This window comes from Hirundo rustica, chromosome 1 (genome assembly GCF_015227805.2).
Source record: "Hirundo rustica isolate bHirRus1 chromosome 1, bHirRus1.pri.v3, whole genome shotgun sequence".
Classification (NCBI taxonomy): Eukaryota; Metazoa; Chordata; class Aves; order Passeriformes; family Hirundinidae; genus Hirundo; species Hirundo rustica.
In genome coordinates, this window is record NC_053450.1 from 140,051,217 (window position 1) to 140,076,873 (window position 25,657).

At 40.8% G+C, this 25,657-nt stretch overlaps 1 protein-coding gene across 1 annotated transcript; it reads right to left on the bottom strand.

The window, feature by feature from the left end:
• Positions 1-537: 537 nt before the first annotated feature.
• Positions 538-17,235, bottom strand: MASTL (microtubule associated serine/threonine kinase like). Its single transcript, XM_040084044.2, has 12 exons — positions 17,061-17,235; positions 16,207-16,344; positions 14,551-14,690; positions 13,721-13,809; positions 12,423-12,529; positions 11,971-12,106; positions 11,199-11,371; positions 8,776-10,011; positions 7,880-8,018; positions 5,299-5,412; positions 5,106-5,207; positions 538-3,697 (listed from the first exon to the last, which is right to left on the bottom strand). The coding sequence occupies exons 2-12, from the start codon at positions 16,339-16,341 to the stop codon at positions 3,540-3,542; spliced, it is 2,529 nt and encodes an 842-aa protein (XP_039939978.1). The 5' UTR covers positions 16,342-16,344; positions 17,061-17,235; the 3' UTR covers positions 538-3,539.
• Positions 17,236-25,657: the final 8,422 nt, after the last annotated feature.

Consider the following 25,657-nt stretch of genomic DNA (forward strand, 5'->3'; position numbering starts at 1 on the left):
TGCACTTGTGAAGCAAACATCTGAGCTGGTTTCCTGCAGCAAATCAAGCTTCACATGAAAGGCAGAAGCTTGCTCTGTATCAAACCCGATTAGACATTCCACCCCCTCAGAGCTGTTGCAAGCACAGAAGCAGAACCAGGTCTAAGTATGTGCATGCTGCAGCTGTTCTGTCCTCAGGGACAGAACAGCTTCTGTTCTGGTGCTGAGGAAATGGAGCCACTGTCCTTTCTTGACTCATTTGAGTCATGCAGAGGAGGGGACTCACACCTTGCAGGAGTTACAGGCCTGCTCAGGACTTTCCTCTCCTGCCATTTCAGTACACAAATGTAGCTGGTACTAAAGCCTGCAGGCACGGGCTGGCAAGTTATGAACTAACTGAAGGGCATACACACCTGTATTGCAAGTATTAGTTATTTCCTTGCTTAAAATCACTGCCTTTGCTGAGGTAGTGGGAAGCACTCAGGGTTTCTTTGTGTTAAAATCCATTTGCCACACTCCCAGCAGGGGAAAAAGTATCACAAAGAAAGAAAAACAATATGCAGAAGGAGCAGCACAACGGCACTATTTTATTTTATATATTTACACAAAAGTAAAGTGAATTTTTGAAACATGAATAAGTGCAAAATGAACTTTTGGAGAATGGAGCAGAGAGGAAAAGAATGCATTTTATTGGCAGAGTAACCATGGGTAAACCCAGTCCTGCTGAAACTGGAACCTCTGAGCTCAACAACGCATGGGAGCACTTCAGCACGTTGGCCCCCAGACACTGCCCCATGTGTAGGTCAGCCCCACAGCACGTAAGGCTGGGCATCGCTGTCCAAGACTGCTGCTTCTGTGTGACAAAGTGCAACGCTGATCTCTCCAGTAGTTTTCAGATGGACTGTGCTCATGGTGATAAACTATCTCTCAAGCTGGAAGCTACAAAGCTTATATGTAGGTTACACACAAAGTTTAGGCCTTCAGGGAGCACCATGTAACAGGTGGAGTACTTGCCAAATGGTATTCCACAGCTTCTAAGGATCAGAAACTTTTGCCAGACTATACAATTATTTGTAGATCATTACTAATTGGAAACACTAAATCTCTTCCAGCTACTACATTATACCTTTTAAACTTTTACCTGTAGTATTCCAAGTCAAGCAACAAGTGGGGCAAAACCAATGGGATTAAGTTGACAAGAACTCCATGTTGAACAATAAAGCTAGGATTCACCTTTTTTACAAAAGACGAAAGCCCCACCAACCAAAACACCCCACAACAAACAAAACCACATCACAGATCTCAACAATCAACATCTGACATTCAACTCCATGCTTGGTCTAACCAGGATAAATTCAAGATAATGAAGAGAACAGGGTATTACAATATTTTCAGGGCCAATTATGCAAAATTTAAATTTTGGACAGCAGTTTAGTGATAACTTCATATTAAATATTCAGAATCATCAGTTGGCCTATTTACTGTTCTATAGATTCTATGTTTTTGTATTGCATTAATCAACTGGTAGAAACACCACGATTTTCTTTTAGTATAAGTTTTTTATAGAAGCTTACTTGACGCCCTTGTAGGTGATTAAGACCTATTTCAAGGGGTTAGAAAAGATTATACCAGTGCAACAAGTTTTTTCCACCTTGATGGGAATGTGTTATACTGCCACATGGGAACAGGTGTAACATTTGTAAAGCACTGAAGACAAGAGTTGTTGTGGTGTTCAGTTTATATTATTTCTTTGACATGTAATCATAGTTCTTGTAAGACTTGCTTTCTTAAACTAGATTACTAGAAATGGAAGAATAAATTGCATTAAGTACCAGTGATTAAGGTCCCCTCCTACCCCGGTTTATATATTCTAACTCTACACAGGAAAACCACTAAAGAACTTCTCATCACTTTCAGAGACTGTTGTCTATGAATACTGCTTCAGTAGTGCATTAATTTATTTGCATCTTTTCCATCAGGTAACAATTGCAGTGAGACTGAACAATTTAGAAGTTTTCTGAAACTAGTCCTTAGCAAAGGGAATGAGATTCACTCTATGTTTTGCAACTTGCCAAGATTCTGTTTCACAAATTCAAGTCATCACACCAAGAGCTGGGATTCATCATTCTGAGCTATTAAGAATCAGCTCTCTTTAGGTCTTTCTAGGAAACTTTCTTTTTCTTCACCATTCCCATGCCTTTCCCAGTAACCTGAGTGGACATCAGAAAGCCTGGCAGACATTATTTGCTCAGAATTCCATCAATAAACCTTCTCTTCCAGGAAGCAGGGTAATGAAGAGACAACTTACTACCGCTACAAAGAGTCAGTTCATGAAATCAAAAGGCACTTGGCAAAAATCACTGGCAAAATGCTTGGATTCTGGCACGTGGCCCTTGGCTGGCAACACCATCTAGCACAAATGATCTTTATCTAACATGTATTAACCTGAAAAATTAAAGTCTTCTTTAAGTTAGAGATACCTATGCAAGAAAAATACTGAAGATTATTTAAACAGGATCATCTAGAAATAAACCTCTAAAACCTAGCAGACACAAGTTTTGTATTGCATTTAAAGATAAATTTAAATATACTTCCCCCTTAATTCAGATTTATCCAGAATATACACTTCTATCCTGTATTCTAGTCAAAATCCAAGCTCTGGCTGTGAGTTTACAGAACGGTCTGTTAGCTTACAATATATTATGGTCTTTAATATTTGGCAGCTTCAGTGTGAATACTAGCTAGAAACCAAGAAATCACCTGTCACTTGCCATCTGACACAAGTGAGCACACGCACACAGGGCATTTTCTATATAAAACCAGCTAAAATGTATGTTCAGTCCAGCTTCCTACAGCCCAGGTGGTTACAATGCAATGACTTGTGGCAAGTCTGTTAAATGCTCTGCTCAAGTATCCTCTCCCTGCCCCGTTTCTCTAGGGCAGGATAATAACCAGAGGAACTCCTACCAGTCTCACTTGCCACTTCTAGCTGAATTAACTTGGAACACCATTCTATCTTCTCATCCCTTTTTAGGAATAAGGCAAACAGAAGACAAGACATTTCAATGCTGCATTAAGATTTCAATTTTCCACCTTGAACAGAAATGAGCAGTTTTGCATAGTAGATATATATTCACACTGGTGAGAAAGGACTGCTCCCAAACCAGCTTGCCACCACACTGAACCACCAATAGGTAAGTTATTAATTAGATACAATTACAATTCCATTCCCTATTATGATTAGCTGGGAAATAAGGCTACACTTCCTAACTGGAATAACTCATTGCTATTAAAAAGCCCCATTATTCCCAAGAGTTATCAGCTCCAAGAAATGCAATGTTCTGGCCTCTTAGTAAGGTGCAGTGAGATAAGAAGTAGCATGAAGGCACTTGACACCAGTTTCATACAGTAGGTTCTTTAGAGTAAAGGAGTCTATAATAAAAATAGACTGGTAACTTGAAACACTAAATTTGGCAAGGAAACTTAGTCAAGACCAAACTAGGGTTACAAGACCACCTGTAAGTGTGCAAAACCATGGAGAATGTTCACTTATCTTGATGCTATAAGCTAAATCCAGACACAGTCAGGTGCTGAGCATTGTTTCTAGCTTCAAAATAAGAGGTGTCAGTCTCATCATCCGGCTGAGGTATAAAAGGCATAGTTTGGTTCTGGAGGTTATCCCAGTCCACCCCATGAAAGAGGGGGTGCTGCTTCAGTTCTGAAACAGAAGTTCACATTCACATTATAAACTTCCTTATGTCCAAGCCCCATAGTCACTTTGTTCCCTCATCTACAACTGTCAGTAGATTTGCTCTATATTCCTTTTTAGAAGTTCATAAAAGTGCAAATTGCAACTGGGCGTTGATTACCCCCAACTTTCGTAGGATCAAACTGTTGTCAGGACAAGTAGCTGGAACCCCCATCCAGGGAACCTGTTCCACACAGTTCTACTGAGCCAAAAGCGCCTTTAAAGCTGCTCTTACACAAAAAGATTGAATTTAGAGAAGCACAGCACTACAACAACTTAACTGGGATTTCCCAGTACAAAAGGCTTCATGATGTAGCAATAAAAGGGAGAGCACAAATTTTGGAGAGGGGCAAGAAGATGACAGTAATGGAAACTTAGGTGCAACAAGAAAAGTTAATGGCTGTCCCGAAAACTACTCATCCAACTTCATTTCAGTGGACTATAAATTGGACAAAGAGGCCAGATACAGTTTTAAGTCTTGACAAAGAATGAATTTCAAAGAAGCTCAGATACAAAGAAACCATTATGTCACCTATTTTAAAATTCTGCCCTTGACAGGAAATAGGATTTCACTCTAAAATCCAGAAATAAAGACAATAACTTGTGTTTAACTAAAGCACCTTCAAATTGCTTTTTGGAAAATAGGAAAAGCTACAGGATTTTTGTTGATATAATAATCCTCATTCATAATTTTGTGCCTTCTTTATTTTAATTTGGCTTGATTTCAGCTTCTAGCATTTAGTCTCTTTACATGTAAGCCTTTCCATAGTAATTTCCTTCTCTAGTGATTTCTTGAGCAGTTCTCATAAGATTTCTTTTTCAATAAAACATAGTCACTGTTATCAATAGCAAATATTTACACCCTTCTACAAGAGAAAAAAAAAAATAGACTTTGTAACAGTATATATTGTCCAATTTTGTATTCTCCTATGCATTCAGCAAAGACAAGCTGATTTCTAACACAAAACTGCTCTCTCTAAATTACCTGTTCGCTGTAGAAGCTTTCTCTCCCAAACTATCATCTTTTAATCAAGGTTCCCAATGTCATTTAGGTTAAAAATTCAAAATACCCATTAGATAAGAGAGAACTTTGGTACATCGGATGACAAACACTAAAAATGCATAGCAAAACAGCAGTAAAGCAAAACAGAAGTTCAATTAAAAAAATTAAAAACCAACAAAACAACCCAGCCCCAGAATTACCTTGTTCATCAAGGAAAAACCCCCACAAGAAAGACAATACCACAACTTGTTATATGCTGTGGTACTATACATGGAACCTAGTGAGGCATCAAAGTTTATTAGTCTAAGTTTCAGGAGGCAGAGATCACCACCTAAAAATTTGCAATTAATTGCAAAGAACAGTTTTAATACTAACCCTTGAGTCCAGCTCTCTTAGTAGTGTCAATTGTTAGAAGAATATCTATTGCATTTTGGGCATTTTCAGACAGCTTTTCTTCGCCCTCAGGCCAGGGAATATCTATAGACAAAGATGCAATTGAGTTGGTAACACAAACTATAAAACAAATATTGGAAATACACAGTTAACCCTGATCACTGAAACAGATTACCTCTTTTCAAAATATTTTGGAAGACCTGTGTTGGTGTTTCATCGTTAAAAGGTGGAATTCCAGTTAGAAACTCAAACAGACAAACTCCAAGGGCCCACCAGTCTACAGCAGAACCTGTAGGTAAAATAAATCCCCATCATTAAATAAATGATTAAATTTTATATATTTACATTAAATGAATGATTAAATATTAAATTAACTTATTTTACCTGTAGGTAAAATAAATCCACATCATTAAACTTACACAGATGATACTTGCAAAGGCTTAAAAATTAGCAGAAACTGAAAGGTGTTTGAATTCTGCAAGTTTCTTGAAAATTATGAAAAGTTGTATTTAATATTCATGCAGATTAAAAATATATTAAAAGGTTTTTCTAAAGCCACTCTGCTTCTTAATTTATTATAGGTAACACTGGGGTTTACTGATAAAGCCAACAGGGCTCTCAGTAACAATCTATTTATCCGCTCTCATCACAGAGAACCCAGGAGCTGACTTGTCCAAGAGCTTGTTTTGTAATAAGAAATAGATGCCTCATGACTAGAGCCTGGATGAGTGCTCCTTGCTGCTGCATGTGCCCTTCTCTCAGTTCTTGAAAAAGTCTCTAAAACTTCAGACTACTGAACTTAACTTTTGTTTATCTAAATTATGGTGAACATCATGAAGACAGCTTGCAGAAATGAGCCAGCACACATGAAGCTGGCATTACCTTCCATTACACTGCATTGACTGGGGCAATGTGCAGTTATTTGCTATCTCTGCTTTGTTATTAAATAGTTCTGGTTTTCCACATCACAGGAAATGTCTTTTTGACAATCTCTCCTGTTAATCTGCATTAAAAGCAGCAGGCAAAGCAATCCCAGACACCACTGCATGCATTCTAAGCTTTCTGCATCTTCAAGCCATGCCCACTCCACTATATAAAGAATAGATGCCACAATTAATATTAAAAAACCCCAAAACTTTGAAAGATAATAAATCTAAATGTTCTTGGCTTTTTTGGCATATAACAAAACCTAAGACACCTCCAGCAAACCAATGTTTTGAGTCATTTCACAAAGACTACTGTTAAGTTTAGAAATGCTGAAAACCAAAGTGTTTAACCAGTAATTTAACACAATTTTAGCAACTCCTAACAGCGGCAAGAGTGCCCCACCAAGCTAAGCACATCAAAGCAGTGAGTTCACATCCACTGTTGTTAGAGTACCTGGATGTTCAGTAAAATAGTCCCAAGCTCCAGTCAAAGTCTAATAAGATCACAACCTGAACAATGTAATAACCGGGTTTCAGCAGCAATTTTTCCCCACGTGAAGTCTAACTAAAATTAGTTTAACTCTTACCACACCCCTGCTAAACAGGACCCAAGGACAGCAGGAAGCTGTGCTGGGGAGGTTTAGGTGGGATATTAAGAAAAGCTTTTTTGCCCAGAGGGTGTCTGGGCACTGGAACAGGCTCCCCAGGGCAGTGGTCACAGCACCAAGCCTGGCAACAGTTCAATGAACAATGCTGTCAGGGACATGGTGTGACTCTTGGGGCTGTCTGTGCAGGGACAGGAGTTGGACTCGACACTTTTTGGGTCCCTTCCAACTTGAGATATTCTATGATTCTGTGATTTGAAGCAAGAAGCAGTAACACCAGGTCTTGAGCACCTGAACCTTCTTCACCCATAGACAAAGTAAATCAGACTGATTGCAATAAAGTGAAAGGCAGCAATGAGAAAAAGTGTCTCAGGCTTTACCCCGTTACACAATTACGAATGCTGACTTTCCTTCTGAAGTACATGTTTACATGTGTGATTTCTGACAGCTTAGTCACAATATGATGTTTCCTGATTCTGTGAGCATCACACATTTTAATGTGGATGTATATTGGACATGTCTTTCTGTATAGAAATGTTGTTCACCCAAACAGTGTTCTCAGAAACTGTGATCTGGTTATACTTTGACTGTTCAGTTATGCTGAACACTTCAGTTCTGCACAGAGTATAGAAAACTCACCAGAGATCAGAGTCCCTGCATATGAAAAGATAATGAAGTATTAAAATTATTGCCAAAAAAACAATGACAAATATGAACACTGAATATCAAGTATGATTCTCTGAAAGCATAGGAATGAAGATTTTTTCCCTAAGGTAGTATTCCACAATAAAGAAAAATGCCAATGTTAAATCTAAGTTAGAAACAAAAATAAAATAGTTTTGAAACATGATTTATTTAGGCTTAAAGCTACATTTACAAGCAGCCCAACCCACTAAATATTTAGTGAGGGAAAATTTGGAGCTAAAAAAACCTTGGCTTTGCTGAAGGTACTGGGAGATTTGTAATTTCCTGACACAAACCCCAGACTCTGCAAGGTTTCACTGAAGTTCTGAAAACCCAGTAACCACAGAGAAATCACCTTGTGACCAAGTTTCACATTGTCTAAGTAGCACTGATTACATTTCCAAAATATTATCCAGTTTTAACATCTGCCAGATAACCAGGAATCCCAATCTGATTGCTTGAAGGGTTTACAGTTCTACAGACATTTAGTAATGTAAAAATGCCACTTTTCAAGTACTGACAGATGGCTGGTTTGTCTTACCATGAGGCTGTGTCAAAAGCAGCTCAGGTGCCAGGTAGTCTGGGGTCCCCAGGATGCGTTCACCCTCTACTGGGGCAGCTCCTCTTCGAACACTCTTTGGAGTCCTGTACGGTGTGCCAGCATCCCCTCGAAGAGGGGTCTGAAAAGATGGCACAAGGATTTCAGATGTCAAACAAAACCAGCTCAGGAACTCCCATCTCCAGGTTTAGTTATGGATGTAATAATTGATACTTAAGTTCAAGAACATTCCCTGAAAAGCTTCCATTGCTTTATCGCAACAGTCTGGAAGCACAAAGATGCCCAATCTTAGAGAAACTTTTCCCTAAGTTCTTCCTCCAGTGTCACATCCAGCAGCTATCACTGTTTACATCAGTCTTTGTAATAGGCTTGTAACTGGCATTTGACAGAATACATTACACCATCACTTTTACCAGAAAGTAGCAGGTACAATGGCAGCTACCAGCAGCTGAACAGCATTCACAGACTGTCCTGGGAAGGGTGCAGGATAACCACAACAACAGTGTCAAAGACTTCCCATTACATTAGGAAACCTATAACTGCTCACAGAAAATACAACACTGCACTAGGAACAGAACGAGACAAAACAGCACAGCCTCTTTTCTAATCAGTTCACTGTAACAGCAAAGATTTCTCAGAGATGGACAGTCAGTGCATTTTGAGCCAAAGGCAAACCAGTCAACATAAAGCTACTGCTAAATTCTTACAGAAATTATAATTTTGGCCACACAAGTGCAGCAAGTGAAACCCTGTCAGCAAAGGTCATTTTGACAGACTGTTTCCAACTACCTGAGTTTTCTCCAAATTTCGCACTGAAATAGTTTCAGGTCCCTAATGTCCAATGTATGCACAAAGTTTCTATCTGCCTCCTTACCTACCTGATAGGCCAGATACGGTCTTCCTTTCTGTAATGGAGTGAGAGCTATTGGGTAAGAGCCACTGCAAGCAGGTGAAAGATCCATTATATCTAAGGAAGTCATGCTGCACGGCTCAGAGATATTGGATATATTGATTGGACTATTATAACTCCGAAAAACAACAGCATTTTTTTTTAAGAGACTCAGTGCTTCCATCATCTTCTCTGAAGGAGAAGATACTGTGTCAAGGTAAGTTTCTTCAGTGTGTTTCTGGTCATTTTCCTTTTCCTGATGTAATGTCTTGCAGTCCTGGACTGTATGTGCCTCCTCTCCATTCTTTGAGGCATCTTGGGACTCAGGTGATGTTATTAGCACACCTTCAGGTTTTGGTTCCTCAAAGGAGAGGTCTTTAACACTTCTGTCCAAATCTAAAAGCTGTTTTTCCAGATGGCTTTCTGTAATAGACACTTCAGGAAGTAGGTCAGAATCTGCACTGAAGGCACCTAAAGGTTTTTCATCATCAATGCCTAAAAAACTTGAGTTCATGTACTCCTTTTCATCATCCTTTCCACAGTCTGCATCCAGTTCACATATAAGATTTTTAGCTACAGTTGGAGTAAGCGATCTTTCTACTGTTCCTCGGTTACTAATAAAACCCTTAACGTCTTCCTTGCTTTTGCAGGCATCACATAGGCATCCATCACTACAAAGCATTAAGGATTGAATTTCTGTCGTCAAACCTGTCCCTTTGTTTGCTGCAAATTCTGAGATCTGACAGCCACGTTTATATTCTGCATTGCTTTTTTTAACATAGTTAAGTTCCTGACAAGGACTAGTGTCAACTGATTCAAAGCTTCTTTTTACACCTGGCTTTTCAAACATTTCTTCCTCTTTGACAGGCTCATTCTGCCTTGAAAGTGACTGTTGTAGTCTGGAAGTCTCTGCTATTTCATAAGTCATGTCTCTTTTATTTACAAAGACCTTTTCTTTCCAGATCTTATTTTCAGAAATACATTTTCTTACTACGCCTTTCACATCCAGAGTGCTCACGGGAGTATCTGTTATATCCAAACGTTCACTTCCCAACTTCTGCCTGCTGCCAGAATCATTGCTGGCAATGGGAGAAATGGCAGACTCAAGTTCTTCTTTCTTTAAAACTTCAATACCTTTGCTATCTGGCAACATAACATTTGAATGGAGAGCTGACCCACTGTTACTGGTTTTGCACATTGTAGAACAAGATTCATCTTTACTTTGCTGCAAAAAAGCACATTAAGTTTTGAGTATCAAGGAAAACATGATTACAGCATCACAGAAATGTTTAATTTGAAATACTTTATTACAACCTCCGTAATGAAATGCAGATTTGCAAGCATTATGCATTCTAACTACTACTAGTGAAAAATCATACTTCAAAATACAAAAAAGAACCAAAACCAAATTAAAGATTACTTGGTCATTAACTTCTTTTAAAACATAAAATAAGCTTGATAGAATACAACAGAAAATGTCATATTTTTAAATGCTGAAGGATGAAAAAATAGAGCAATTGAAGCTGTATTTGTGATTTTATTTTAAGAAGTTAAGCTTCAGATGTTTTCAGTTTCTACAAGAAAGTTCAAAGGAAATAACCCCATCATAGTACCCTGTGGTATATTACCCTTCAGAGATGACAAAAAGAAAATCTGATATTACTGATGTTTGATAACAATACTAAAATCAAGATCTAAGAAACAGATAGATACAGAATAATAAATTGTTTTAAATATAAGTTGTTCTGTATGCCCTAAATAGGAATCATGGCAAGGAACTACATAGCACAGCAGCGTTTACTTTTAGGTTTGTGTTGTTTTGTGCAGAATTTCATTAACAAAGGATAAAATATTTTAGGATAAAATATTATCAGCTATAATTATTTGTGTTAGGTTAGTTCATACTAAAGCCTTCAGTAATAAAAGCCTTAAACTTTTCAGTTTAACTGAAAACTTAGCTAGTAGAAGTTTGAAGTGGATTTTATTTTTTTTCCCAAGTTCTGTCTTTTAAAGAAATTCTTCTGCCCGCAATGCTGAGCAAATAAAGCTATAGGGATAAGGTCAATTTCCAAAAAGTCACTGCTCCCAGCAGTGCCCACTCTGTGCAGGATAGGGCTGAACCAGTGATGGTCAGTGAAGCCTCCTCTTCCACCCCTTTGCTGCAGGCTCAATAGCATTTGCTTCTCCTGTTATACTGCACATGACTAACACTTGTTCAAAGAAAAAGGTTATATGGGTTTGATCCAAAACCCTACTCAACACAAATCACAACCCCTGCTCCTTCTGCTGTAGGAAAGTTTCTCAACACTTGAAATACATGAAGCAAGTAAGTAAGTAGAAGACGTTTGCGATACTGCATACACAAGTACAAACCAATTTTAATTTAGAGTGGGAAGATGGAAGCATCCTGACCTCTGCATCTTTCCCCCACCTGGGGCTGCTCTGGTTTTCTGACTCCACACTGGACAGGTACGTGTGAGACTGCCTACGGACACCGGAGGTACCAAACCTGCTTCTTGACTGAAGCAGAGAAGGAGTTAAACTCCTCGCTGGCATCACAGGTGTTAATTGAGAATTATCCAGATCTTAAGAGAAAAAAAAAAACAAACTGAAATGTTGATACAAACAGGCAACATATACCGACTGACTTCACACTATGTTAAGCTTTCACATCAAAGGAAACTAAGGAAAGCTGTGTGACAACAATTTCTCTTGTCATCTTTCCTGCATAGTCAATTCACACACTTTTTGAATTAGGAACTTGCCAAGAATATAAAAGCAGGACAAACATTAGCAATATAGTTGCCTTCTTTCTCGTATCAGGTTAGAAATGAGAAAGCAGCAAGATAAGACAATTTAAATGAAAACATACACTGCTATATTTAACATTTTTTTAAGTGAAAGTATGTCAAGAACTGACACTATTTCTGTAAAATGTTAAAGGGTTATTTTGAATTCAGGGGTCACGATTTGAAAAATCCCAATCAAACAAAACCACTTTAGAAGATGACGTAAGTAGTGTGAGTGAAAACATGTCAGTTGTAAAGCACTGGAGGAATGGTGGAGAGCAAGACACCAGTAGAACCACACCTTATAAGAAGTGGGTCCAAACTACTCATATAAAATTAAAAGACCACAACCTTACAGCCAGAGTATTCCTCAGCACAAGGCCTGGTATACTCACGTGTTTTGAATAATTTAGTTGAAAGAGGGGTATTTTCCTTTTGGGCCATAGGTACAGGAGAAACCACTCCATGCAGACTATCAGGTGACTGACTCGATTTGTGTGCTGGCATTTTCATTCCTACAGGAGGAGTATACTAACAAGCAGAAAGAAGCATAGTTAAAAGTTAATGGAGTCTGAATGAAATCTCAGTCCAGGACTGAGAGTGTAACTTCATCCATTCCTTATGATGTTTGCATTGGAGCTTGGCCATGCCCATTAAAAAGTCAGCAATTCAAAATACAGTCCAAGGTAATCACATCAGAATTTCAAAGTACTCCAAACATATCATAAGTCATTCTACCAGCTGGCAGAAGAGATGCAAGAATAGCCTTATAATGCCAACTATTGAATTAAAGATAGTAAATAAACAGAAAGGGTGAAGTACTTCAAAGACAGTGAAAACTACTTACAAAGCCCAGAGAACTGATAAGAGATAACAATTGTCCTGGAGTACGTGAGTAGTCCTGTTTTGGCTTTGCCATTGACGGGGTAGTGAGGATATCTATCATATTTATCTCTACAGAAGAAAAAAAAAACCAAAATCAAATAGGTCAGGTTTTCATTTTGATATTAAACAAAGGCAAAGTTGCAGACATTTCCTTAAGTTTCATGAAGAGGAAGAAAAATTTTAGTCACATACTCAACAAACATACAAATAAAGCCACCAAGACCAATTTAAGATTTACCTGTACATTCTTATTTAACACAAGGTGTTTTTTCTTATATATCCATACATTTATACAAACAGAAGTTGTGGAAGTCAAATTTCCTTTCCAATATACTATGCCAAAAGCACTACATTTTCTAATTTGATATCAGCTTTGTTTTTTAGGCAGCAGTTCCAGCTTGTGGAATAGGACACTAAATTTAGTTCCAATTCTGCCATCGCTCCAAAAGATATCTCAAAAAAGCTACACAACAATTTTTCATAGGTGAAAATTCAACCTTAGATACCGGGGTTTTTTGCTCACTAGCAGTAAGTAGCTTTAAAGCTTCCATATAATGGAAGCTACTTACTTTTCCATGTTCAACTAGACACAACAACCTGTCCCATTAGAACACCAGTTAAAGCAGTATATCATAAAAAATACAGAATACCTAGGATTTTCCTTTATTTTCTTAAAACCATGAATCAAACTCCATAGACAACTCTGAATTTCTACATTCCTTTAATTATATAAAAAGGATGTACATTCCAGCAGTTGTCTCAAAACACCTGAACTGGTGCTGTGCAGCATAAATTTGGATGATCCGGGTAAGAAGGTACAAACCAGTTCAAAAATTGGCTATTCACCTTAAGATCTGCAGCCTGTACCAGACAGTCATGACTACTCAGCTATATTTTCTGCTTGAAAAGAGAACATTCACATGCCAAAGCACTGATCTAATTTTCTGTTATGTACTTAGCACCTCCTCATATCCCTCAAATTAATGTATACAGGTCTGAGAGTCAAGAACTGAAGGCTCTAGATCATATTTCATCCACCCTTGTCCCAAAGAATAAATATTTTGCCTTCTGAAGTGCAATGCAAAGAGCAAACCCCTTACTAGCACATAGCTAATCAGTATTTACCTATTAGAAATCAGGTATTACTGCAACTTTTTTAATTGAAATGTGCCCTTTACAGGGATGTGAAGTATTCAAGAATATGGAAGTGTGATGCAAAAACACATTTTAAGCAACCAAAAGGGTAGAAACAACTCTTACCTCTGTTCAGAGTAACTTTGGAAAGCCCAAAGTCTGTCAACTTTATATGTCCCTGATTAGAAATGAGCATATTGTCTGGCTTCAAATCCCTGAAAATATGAATATAGCTAAAGTCAGCAAGAAGAGCACTGAGCAACATGAAGAAAGTTAACTGACCAGAAACATTCAATACAAAACTTTGGTTAGCGGTGTTTAACAGTTAACATCTCTTAGCCAGCAGAAGATTTCAGTTTGGAGAACATACCAGAAAAATTAAATATATTTAGCATTAAATATGGTACAAACATCTCAGGCTTTGTAAAAACCAGCATGCATGTCAAGCATGCATACTTTGTGCTTCAGCAGGCTCAACGAGCATCCTTCACAAGGAGCACCAACCTAACATTCACTAATGTGCAGCTCCTACAGGTGACAAGCAAGCCTCCAGGAGGAGTTGTTATGTGAGCTCTTTGTAGCACTGCTGAGTGCAAAAAGAACTCTCACCATGGGGGAGCATCAGGGTAGTCAGTGTCCCTTTGTCCTACAGGCCCATGTGTGCAGTACCCAGAAGGTTCCTGAACCATCACAGCTGCTAATACAGCACTGGACCAGGAAAGGGCTGGCAGGGGAAAGCACTGTGGGTTTGTGCGCTCAGCACACACAGATTGGATTTTAGCCATTGTTTCATGACATTGCTGCACTGCACACGTGCAAAAAGAGCTTCCAGGAGCTCTAGCAGATTAGGTGTCTGTGGTAGCTGCCACAATGAAATGGTGATGGTTATGTGTTAGAGTGAAAAAATAAAAAACCCAAACTACCAAATACTTATTTGTATGAGAAAAAATTTTCACCTGTGGATTATTCCATGCCTATGAAGATAGTCAAGAGCCAAAGCTGCTTCAGAAATATACTTAACAGCCATTTCTTCATCAAAATATCCATAAATATGGAGAAGAGATTTGACATCGCCACCAATAAGGTACTCCATCACCTGTCATTCAAGCATTTTAATTTTTTTTATTTAAAACACATTTCAAAACAGCAAGTAAAATACAAAATAACTTTCAGGCCTAGAAAAATATAATTTCAAGGAGCAGAAGCAGATAGAAATACCTTTGTGCAAACCTAATTTCCCACACAGTATTTTTCACTTGGATAAAATAATTAAAGTTTCATGTAACAGCAGAGATGAAAGATTTTCTTTCTGTAGACTATTCGCTTATTTTATTTGCCTAGATTACTTTTACAAGCTAATTAAAAAGCTGACTACAGCTTTTGAGAGTTAACTACAGAAAATTTTCTATATTAAAAATATTATATATTTCTATATTGAACATTATATATTTTAACTTCTATTTATATTCATATATTAATCTATATTTAGCTTAGTATTGTGTATTTCCATAGTATAGAAAATGAAGTGCAAAGCATTCCTGTGAAACTCAAGGCCTGAAGCCAAAGACCACATGTTCTATACAAATCAAAGTATCTCAATACTTTCACTTGCAATCATTTATATACAATATTGGATTCAGACCTGATCTTTGTGAAATAAGCACAAATTGACAAAAATGCAACAGAGTTATTATACATTTAAAACACATGAAAAAGAGTGCAAAAAAAATTACACACACCTAATAAATCATTATGCAGACACATTATGATGGACCATGTCATAATCAAAATAAAATAGAAGTCGGCAGGGCTTTGAAACCCACTATTTAATATCAAGAATGCATTTATGGGGTTTTGGTCAGGAAATCTTGCCAGCACTTACATTCCAATACACAATATTATTCCACATACATATACATACACACACACTTGGACGTGATTCTAGCACTTCATTTACAAATCCTTCACCCTGAAGTCCTCTGCTCCATGCAGCAGTTCAGAGATTCCAGAAAAAGAAGTCTTTGTTTACACCCAAAATGCATTGTAGGGGTGCACAGCAACCTTGTCTCAGAATCTCATCAAGCTGTTCCCTGTGTGTGCTTACAGCAATCCACACAAATTGTGCCAGACCCTTTGCAGACAGTCTGAATCTATGTGGAGGCAGTATATAAACCCATACACAAGTCCTGCTGTGCTCCACAGTACTCCATGTGGACCAGCATTTAGTTTTGCCACTCAGTTATCATCTTGCCATGTAGGCCAACAACCGTAACAAAATTTGAGTACTGGCGATAAGTGAAATAGATTTCCTTTAAGCGAGCCATGGAGTATCTTCCAGTCTTGGCTTCTGCTCGAATAGAATGATTTCTTGTTTTCCCTAAGATTTCTACATATTTCTAAGACAGAGTAGTTTCTCCTGTAACAGAGGTGAGCATGCATGCGAAGAGCTCAAAGACACCAGAGAAAGAGAAGTATTTAACTTGTTCAACCATTCTGAGAAAGATGTAAAAGTGACTAAGGAATATCATTACAAAAATGTTTTGAGATATCACTACAGTTCACACTCAATTTCCAAGACTACCATAAAATGCCACAGCCACTTTTTTACTCACTAAGTAGACGTTGTTTGCTGACTGAAGAGAGTAGTATAAGTGCACGATGAAAGGACTTTTACTGAGAGCCAATGCATCCCTCTCTGCCTGCACCTGGTGAACCATATTTTTGTTGATCATGTCTGCTTTTTTCATCACCTGGAAAACAAAAGAGGACACAAATGACTTAACCTCAAAATGCTCATAATAAAACCGTGAAGAGACATACAGGTCCGCAGAGCAACGCCTATTTTGCACGACTATTTCTATGTTTCCTATTCTTTGTGTACAATGTAGCTTATTATAATTCTTTTAATCACAAAGTCAAGTTTGCACAAATAATTGATGAAGTTCTTACTAAAGACAAGCCTAGACAAGCCTGGTCCTCCGTGCAACAACATAGAAAACGCAACAGGTTTTTGGGTTTGTTTTTTTTTGTTTTTTTAATACTTACTCAGCAAGAATGATTTTTATATTTTATTCTCATCTTGCCTCTCAGAGGCGGTGCTTTAGTCCCCCGACAGGCGCAGGGAGCTGAGGGGGCTCAGTTCCAGCATCTCTTTACATGCGAGAAGCCAACAGCGCTCTGGCGCTTAGCAAGGTTTTTATCGGTATTCCCCTTACTTAAAGTACGTATAAAAGCAGCTGTCGTTATCAGCGGTCCCCTGACCAAACCCTCCAGGACTCGAGCGAGGCGAGAGCGCGGCACGGCCGTGCCGACAGCGCGTCCCCGGGCGTGCCCGAGCAGCGGCCGCTCCCCGAGGGCCACAGGCTCATACCGGGACCAGCCTCCCCGTCCCCTCGGGACGCTCCTTTCCTGCACGGGGCTGCTCGGCGGTGGAGGCGGCAGCGCCGCGACCCCGGCGACGCCTCACCTTCACGGCATAGAGCCGGCCCGCCTTACGGCCCAGGTACACCTTCCCGAAGGCGCCGCGGCTGATGGGCTTCACGATGGTGAACTCCTCGATGGAGGGGGGCCGGGGGACCTCGATGCGCGTCGGGCCGGCAGCCGTGGCGGGGCTCGGGCCGGCAGCATCGTCCCGCTCCCCCCCGGGCCGCTCGGGCGCCATGACGCGCCCGGCCCCGGGCCCGCCGCGATTCAAAGCGGCCCCGCCCCGCCCCGCCCCGCCCCGCCCCGCCCGCGCCGTCGCCAACGGCAGCGGAGCTCTCGCGAGACCGCGCGCGGTGGCCGCGGGAGGCGCGGGCCGTGGCGCTGCTGGCGGGGGGCGCCGCCCGCTCCCGGCCCGGGCCGCCCTCAGAACGTGCCCGCGACAAACCACCGCCCCTGTCAGCTGGCTGATCGCTGCTCGCGTGGACATCTAGGTTCTCCTGCTTGGCTTTAGGTTGTAACTTGCTGTGAGCAGGTACCGTCCCTCCATTCCCATGGGAGGCTTGAAGGTGTAGGAATTCATCAGAGCTTGGTGTGAGACATCAAGGAAATGGAAGATACTTGTTTAGAATGAAACAACGACTTTGGGCCCACACAATTTTCTCATATGCTTCACTCGCATATAAGTTCAAGATACATTTGGACAACACCCTGGGGCACATGGTGTGATTGTTGTGGCATCCTTTGCAGGGACAGGAGTTGGACTCTGTAGTCCTGATGGTTCCCTTCCAACTCAAGGATATTCTATTTTTCTACAATTTTCTCACGCTTGCGTACTTGATAGCTCCAAGACGTGTGTCCAAATGGCACAGCCAGGAGGGCTGGTGTGCCAGACAACATGGCCCTATCCAGTTCTCACTACTGCTGTTCATCCCTCTGTCTCTTGGCATTCTCAGGGCTAGTGATGGCAAACCGCTCCCTGGGCAGGTCTATACTGATCAGGAGTTAGATTAACGTAATCAGTTGCTTCCCACCAATTCTTGATTGCTTCATCTGCTATTTATCTTAGGCAGGGTTCTTCCACAATTTGTTTCCTTAGTTTGGGTATCTCCATGGATACATTCTGCCTCCCTCTTGTAACAGCAGGGGCAGGGATGGCATTTACAGTGTACTCTGACCTAGCTGCCATCCTCCTGTTCTCAGAGCACAGGCCGCCTGCTCTGTTTACACTCCACAGCCCTCAGTGTTTTATTGCTCTCAGCTGTGTTCTACGTCACTTTTTTAACCCTTGCCTTACTGCTTTTATGATGGTTTTACATATACCTTGCTGTTCATGTTTCATTCATGCTAATCATAATTGTTCTGTTGCAGTTTGTGCATCAGCAAATCGCTACAGAGGTCAGTGCACAACAGTGGGTCTCATGTCACACAGGAGTCATTAGGCCCTTGTTTTGCTCCAAATACATCATTTATAATCTAACCCTGATCAGAGAGGCCTTGCTTGTGACTTGTGAAGGGAGAGCTGCTATCACACAGATAATATATGCAAAAACATGTTTTAAAATAGCTTTTTGTAATGGTATTAAATACATTTTATCCTTGTTTGTGTTTGTCACTTAACTCTGCAGTGTGTGTCTTACCGGCTGCGATGCCTGTAGAAGAATCCAGCTGAGAGAAGCAGGGGGGTTGCTTTTGCTTCTTGTGCTGGCACCCTGGGCAAACTTCAGGTTATGCCAGCAATGATAATGCATCAGGAGCATTATCCTGCCAAATCAGCAAGCTGAGCTACATGACTTTGATCACGAGGGTGCTAGTGGAAAACAGAAGAAATGTACACAAAGGCAGGGGGAGGCAGCAGTGGGGCTGTGCTCATCCAGAGCAGTGTAAGTTGGTGTGGGGTAGCACTTTCAGTGAAGAGCAGTGATCATGTGAAAGAAAGAAAGCACTAATAAACCCCCCAAAAGTCAGCTTTATGGGAGTCCAGATAATGACATCTGTAGGCCTTCCCTTACCCACTGATATAATTACTCCATCACAGAAGTCCACAAGGTTGGTTGGAGAGGGTTTTCCCTTGGTGAAGCTGCGCTGGCTGTCTTGAATCACCTCCCTATCCTCCATTGCTTTAGAATCATACACTTGGCTAATCTTTTGTTGTAAGGATAAGCAAAGACAATCCCAAGACAAATGGGCTGTCTGGACAAGAGCCACCAGGAGTGAAGTCAGGACTAAGCAGTAACTGGGTAAAGGTAATTCTGGCAGTGGGAGACCCTGACCACCAACTCATTGACCGCCTACTCCAAACGGACCCTGTTATGGAGGAATTTGGGCAACAAATAGGTCAGACACTGTTGCTCAAGTCAATCAGCAATTTTATTGATTACAGCAAGCGTAGCGATAAGGCAATGCAGCGCTGGGCGACAGGGGGGGGTTTCACCGTCCCGCCAACTGCCGCGCTTTTCTGCTTCAGACCCTTCTTCTTATACAGTTCTGTTTCCGGGATCAAGGGTAGTACTCTGCGTATGTCCTGTTTTGTTGCTGGGGCTTCTTCTGCTACGTCGGCGGTTTCAGGGTTCTGGAAAACATTGCTTAACATATCTTTACATAGCATACATCCTGTTTCCGCATCCTGCATTATGAACAAAACATGTTTATAACAATTCCCCCCTTTTCCTCTTAGGTCAATTTGTTTTGTTCATTAAACCTTTCCAATTCCTTTCTGCTCCATTCCAGATCCTCTTCCTTTTCAGTATCACCTAGGGCCTCATATTTGGCTTTGACTAACAGCAGATGTGCGGCTTCTAGTCTCCCCCTCACTATCTCGATAAGTTTGTTAAAGATACATGGCCCAAATGTTAATCCTAGAACTAACAGAATGACTGGTCCTGCTATTGTGGACAACAAGGTAGTAAGCCATGGTGAGTGATTGAACCAGTTCTCATACCAATTTTGGTAAGATTCTCTTTCTTTTTCCCTTCTCTCAATCTGCTTTCTTAGTTCTCCAAGAGTGTCAAACACTATGCCAGTCTTATCTACATATGTGCAACATTCTTCCTTAAGAGCTACGCATAAACCACCTTGTTGCCAAAACAATAAATCTAACCCACGCCTATTCTGTAAGACCACTTCAGATAACGATCGTACTGAATTAGTAAGGGCGGTTATGGACTCATCAATTTTGCGGAGATCTTCATCCACAGAGCTTCTCAAGGCACTTAATTTTCCTGGTTGAGTGATCAAGGCCGCTGCTCCGGTTCCTACTCCGGTGCCTGCTAATGTTAATAGGACGGCTAAGGTTAGAGCTGTAAAGGGTTCTCGTTTAGCTAAGTGGTGGTTGGCAGTGTTCTGATGTTCGAGCACATATTCTTTTGGGTGATAAATCACTCGCGGGATTATTACTACTTGTACACAAAAGTCTTTAGTCTTGTTCAAGATGCTTGCAGACACACAAGGGGAGATTCCGGTTTTCATACAGACCCATTTGGCATTTCTAGCGGATATCAACCATTGAGATCCCTTAGTGGATACAGTTCTATTACATAGAGAACTCTTAGCAAGTGGGATGGTACCAATACAGGTACCGTTACCTGTAACCTTAGACATGGTGATACCGGGAGCTTCTTCAGTAATATTCCTACTGACCCATTGACACTCGGTGGGGTTAGAGTTATTAGATCTTTTTATTTTAGCACTTGATCCTATTGCTTCATAAAAAGGGGGTCGAATGTCGTAGCACAACCAACATTCTCGAGTGAGGTTAGGGTAGGTCCTATTAAGCACATCAAAGCTAGCTTGCATGATTTTCCAAAGGGCACTATAAGTGCGTAGGAATGGTACTTCCTGGTTAACAGGGGTTGGTAAGGAACTATTTTTGTTTGGTAGCGAACTGTTTTTTGGGACTCGGGCTACTACTACTAATGATGGGATCTGTACCTTCCTCTTCTTCTTCTTTTGCTACCGGATTTGGTCCTATTCCATGGCCATGTACTGTGGGTAATTCCTTTTTAATTAGGAAGTGACCTCCTCTGTCTTTCCCCGTTTCCCACAGTCGTACTCCCCAAGTCTTCCCTAGTAACCAGCCAGGATCTTGAGGACTACTAACATTGATAAGAATACTTGTACATGCCCTTGGGTCTGGGTCTGCTCCACCAGCTTGCCACACCTGCGTGGGTTTGCAGTGGTTGGGCCACCCAAGTCTGATATATCTATCCGGCCCCCCCTCCTGGGAGGAACCCATGTGATACAGTTTCACAACCCCAATACCCACAGTAATATTCTCCTGGGTAATTACAGTAACTCTTCCCTGGATTAGAGGCTGGGCAAAAATAAAAGCCCACTTTGTTAAGGCATGGCCATCCGGGAGCCCCAGGTAGGAGAGAACACAGATCGATTGGGAACGAGGGCATGCCCGGTGTTATTATGCTTTTTAAAATTTTCTGATCCTCCCACCTGATCAGGCTCCAATTGAAGGGCTGATGATGTGGGTTAGCTCTTGCATTTTTTACCCATATTAACAAAAATAGCAATAAAAGTCTAAGATAGGTAGCTTCCTCATTGTTTTTGGTCCTTGTGCAGATTCCAATTTTTCCCTCAATTTCATTCCAAGTCCCTGGGCATTTCCTGCTCCATAATTCCCTGGTCCCACCTATTCCCAGGGCTCGTCCTCCACTGTCTTTTTGCCCTCTGCCTCGCCCGTCGACTCGGTTGCTTCGAGCCACGGGGTGTCCCATCTTCTCGGCAGCAGGGATGATCTTCAGGAGGGGATAATCGCCCCTTCTTTATTGATCTTTGGATATAGGTGTTCCAGTTATGGTCTTTAATGTCAGGAGAGTCACACCTCAGGCTCTTGACCTGTTGGCGACACACTCCTTTTAGGATTTTTGCCACAAAGGGAGCTGGTTCGTTTAAGTGGTAGCAATATAGAGTAGGGTTAATTCCTTCTATAAAAATGTCCCACCACTCTTTTGATTCTAATTCCAAGGTCCCGTTTTCCACCCTTATTTTTAAGGCCAATTCAGTTGATTCTCTCTGGATCTCCCAACAGAGGTGACAGACACCTCTAGGGGGGATCCCTTTAACACAATGAGTCCACCACCTTTCTTTTACACACTAAGCATTGATAACATACAAAAGGATAGCAATTATTCTGATTAACACAATGCAAGTTAGTGCATCTAATGCGTACGTCTTCTGCATATATGTTTCCCCTGGGATCAGTCTCTGCTTCTGGCAAAATTTCCACTCTGAATGTCACTTTATTCATTTAAATTAGCCTTTCGGCTCAGCTTAAGCTTCAGTTCTCCCGGGGTACCGACTATTTTCCACTCAGGCTTTTGGACTGGTCCTTTAATTCGGCTGGCATGTGTCCATCCTCGCTCAGCGGTTCTCACGGCGGTGTGGGTTGTGAGGAGAACTAAATATGGACCGTCCCAATGAGGTTGCAGTGTATTCTCCTTCCAGGTCCGGATTAAAACCCAGTCTCCTGGTTGCACCTGGTGTAAATTAATGTTTAAGGGAGGCCGTTGTACGGTTTGTCCTTTTTCCCATAGCTTATTCCTGAATGCCATCAACTCTGTTATATATAATTTCAATTCTCTATCTATAACTCCGGGGTGGTCTCGAGGTATGCCCGTGTCATATGGCATACCATAAAGCATCTCAAAAGGGGAGATTCCTAAATCCGCCCGGGGCAGTGTCCTCAGATTTAGTAGGGCTAACGGTAGGCATTTAACCCAATTCAATTTTGTTTCTAACATCAGTTTTGTCAATTGTCTTTTTAGCTCCCCATTCATCCTTTCTACTAACCCCGAGCTTTGGGGATGCCAAGGAGTGTGTTCTTCCCACCTTATTCCTAGGGCTTCTGATAGGGATTTTATGACTCTAGAGGTGAAGTGAGGCCCCTGATCCGAATCTATGCTCTCAGTCACTCCATACCTGGGTATGATATGTTCCATCAAAACTCTAGCGACTGTTTGAGCGGTTGCTCTTGCAGTGGGGAATGCTTCTACAAAATGTGTTAGGTGATCTACCAAAACTAAAACATACTTATATCTTCCTACCTTTGGAAGCTCAGTGAAATCAATTTGTATTTTAGAAAATGGTCTAACTGCTCCTGGACGTCCCCCTCTTGGTAACTTTCTCTGCACAGACCGGTTGACCCGCAAACAAATTTCACAATTGCGAGTTATTGATTTTGCTAGATCATGCACCCCTATACTCATATACTTAAGAGCAAATTGATCTACCAAAGCCTGACTTCCCCAGTGAGTCCTCTGATGTATTCTAAACAATAATTGAAATGCCATTGCCTTCGGTAACACTTCCCTTCCATCGGGTAATTTCCACTTTCCTTGGGCGTCCTGTAAAATTCCCATTTCCCTTAACTTCTGAGTTTCTTGTGGAGTAAAACAAATGGGGGATTTAGAAGGGTCTTCTGGTGACCCTATTTGCTTTATAGTTTTAATTTGGAGTGCTGCCTTTTTGGCTTCTATATCTGCCAGATTGTTTCCTCTAATTCTTAATTCTGTACCCGATTGGTGTCCTCTAATATGCACTACTGCAATCCTTGTCGGGCCTCTAAGAGCCTGTAATACTTCCTTAATTAGCTGCTGATGTATTAAATCCTTCCCTTGTGAGTTAATTAAACCTCGTTCTTCCCAAATTTTTCCAAATGTGTGTATTACCCCATAGGCATACTTTGAGTCTGTATAAATTGTTCCCGACTTCCCTTCTAGTCTTTTTAGAGCTTGTAGGATTGCATACAATTCACATGCCTGTGCAGACCAAGTTGGGTTTAAAGGTCCAGATTCTAATACTTCCAGTGTTTTCCCAGAAACTACTGCATATCCTGATTTACGTTTCCCTTCTACTACTCGAGAGGACCCATCTACAAACATCACCTCCCCGTCTGTTAGTTCCTCCTCTTCTAAATCAGGTCTAATCTTTGTTTGTTCTTCTATAGTTTGTAAACAATCATGTGCTAGATGTTCTGTCTGAGTGGGTTCCCCAAACAGAAATTGAGCGGGATTCTGTAGTGAAGTTGTCTGTAGTGTCAAATTGGAAGCTTCCAAGAGAATTCCTTCATATTTTAAAAGTCTAGCATCAGAGATCCACTTCTCAGCTTTTTGGTTCAGAACATTTCGCACATTGTGGGGAGATAATATTTTAAGCGTGCTGTTAAAAGTAATTTTCCTAGCTTCTTCTACCATCAAAGCACATCCCACAATTGCTTGTAAACAGGTAGGCCAACCCCTGCTTACAGGGTCCAATAGTTTTGACAAATACCCTATGGGTTTCTTTTTCCCAGCCCATTCTTGGGTCAATACCCCATACACTGTTCCATTATCAATGTTCACAAATAAATAAAAGGGTCTTTTTAAGTCTGGGAGACTTAATACTGGAGCAGTTGCTAAATCCTTTCGTATTACCTGTAACTGTTCCTCATCTTTGGGTTCCCAAATTACACGATTGGATGCTGTGAGTTTGGCATATAAAAATTTTACCTTACTACTGTAATTTTCTATCCACAATCTGCAATACCCTAATAATCCTAATAGTTGTCTAACTTGCTTCTTGCTTCCTGGGGTTGGTAATGACAAAATCCCTTGGACCCTTTCGGGGTCTATCATCTTTTCTCCTTTTTCAATGTAGTGTCCTAAATATTTTACTTTTTCCTCAGTAAACTGTAATTTGGATTTAGAGACCTTTAAGCCCTTAAGTCCTAAGAAGTTTAACAGTTTTATGCTCTCCTTTCTAACTTGCTCCTCCGTTTGCCCTGCGATTAAAAGATCATCAACATATTGTATTAAAGTTAATCCTGAAGCAGGGACAAAGTCCTGGAGGATTTGTTCCAATGCTTGACCAAATAAATTAGGGCTTTCTGTAAATCCCTGAGGGAGTACTGTCCACCTGAGTTGTTGCTTGCGTCCGGTATCCGGGTCTTCCCATTCAAATGCAAAATAATCTCGACAACTTTCATCTAAAGGGCAAGCCCAAAAGGCGTCTTTTAAATCTATTACACTGTACCACATATTTTCGGGTCCTAATTTGCTTAAGAGTGTGTACGGGTTGGCTACCACGGGGAATCTGGATACCGTACGCTTATTGATTTCCCTCAGGTCATGCACTAACCTATATGTTCCATTAGGTTTCTTTACAGGTAAAATTGGGGTATTAAAGGGAGACATACAAGATTCTAGTAACCCCTGGGATACTAGTCTCTCTACTTCTGGCTTAAGCCCTCTTCTTCCTTCTAAAGACATGGGGTATTGCCTAAGTCGAATGGGTTTGTCTGGGTCTTTGAGTGTTACGGTAAATGGCGGAATATCTAATCTTCCTACTGTTTCCGGGGTGTACCATACTTCAGGGTTAACCTCTTGTTCATCCTCTAGTGTAAGTTTAAATATTTTAATTCCTAGTTCTCCTTGCCTAACTTCTAGTCCTATTCCTAATTCTACCATCAAGTCCCTTCCTAGTAGGTTGAAGTCAGCCTCCGGAACCAGCAAAAAGTTACCCATTCCCATCTTGGATTCTGTTTCTATTAACACTTGTTGTATGACTCCTACTTTAAAAGGTTCCCCTTTAGCTCCTATTACTTGGGCAGTCTCCCTGGATAGTTTACATCCAGGGGGTACTTGTTGCAAAGTA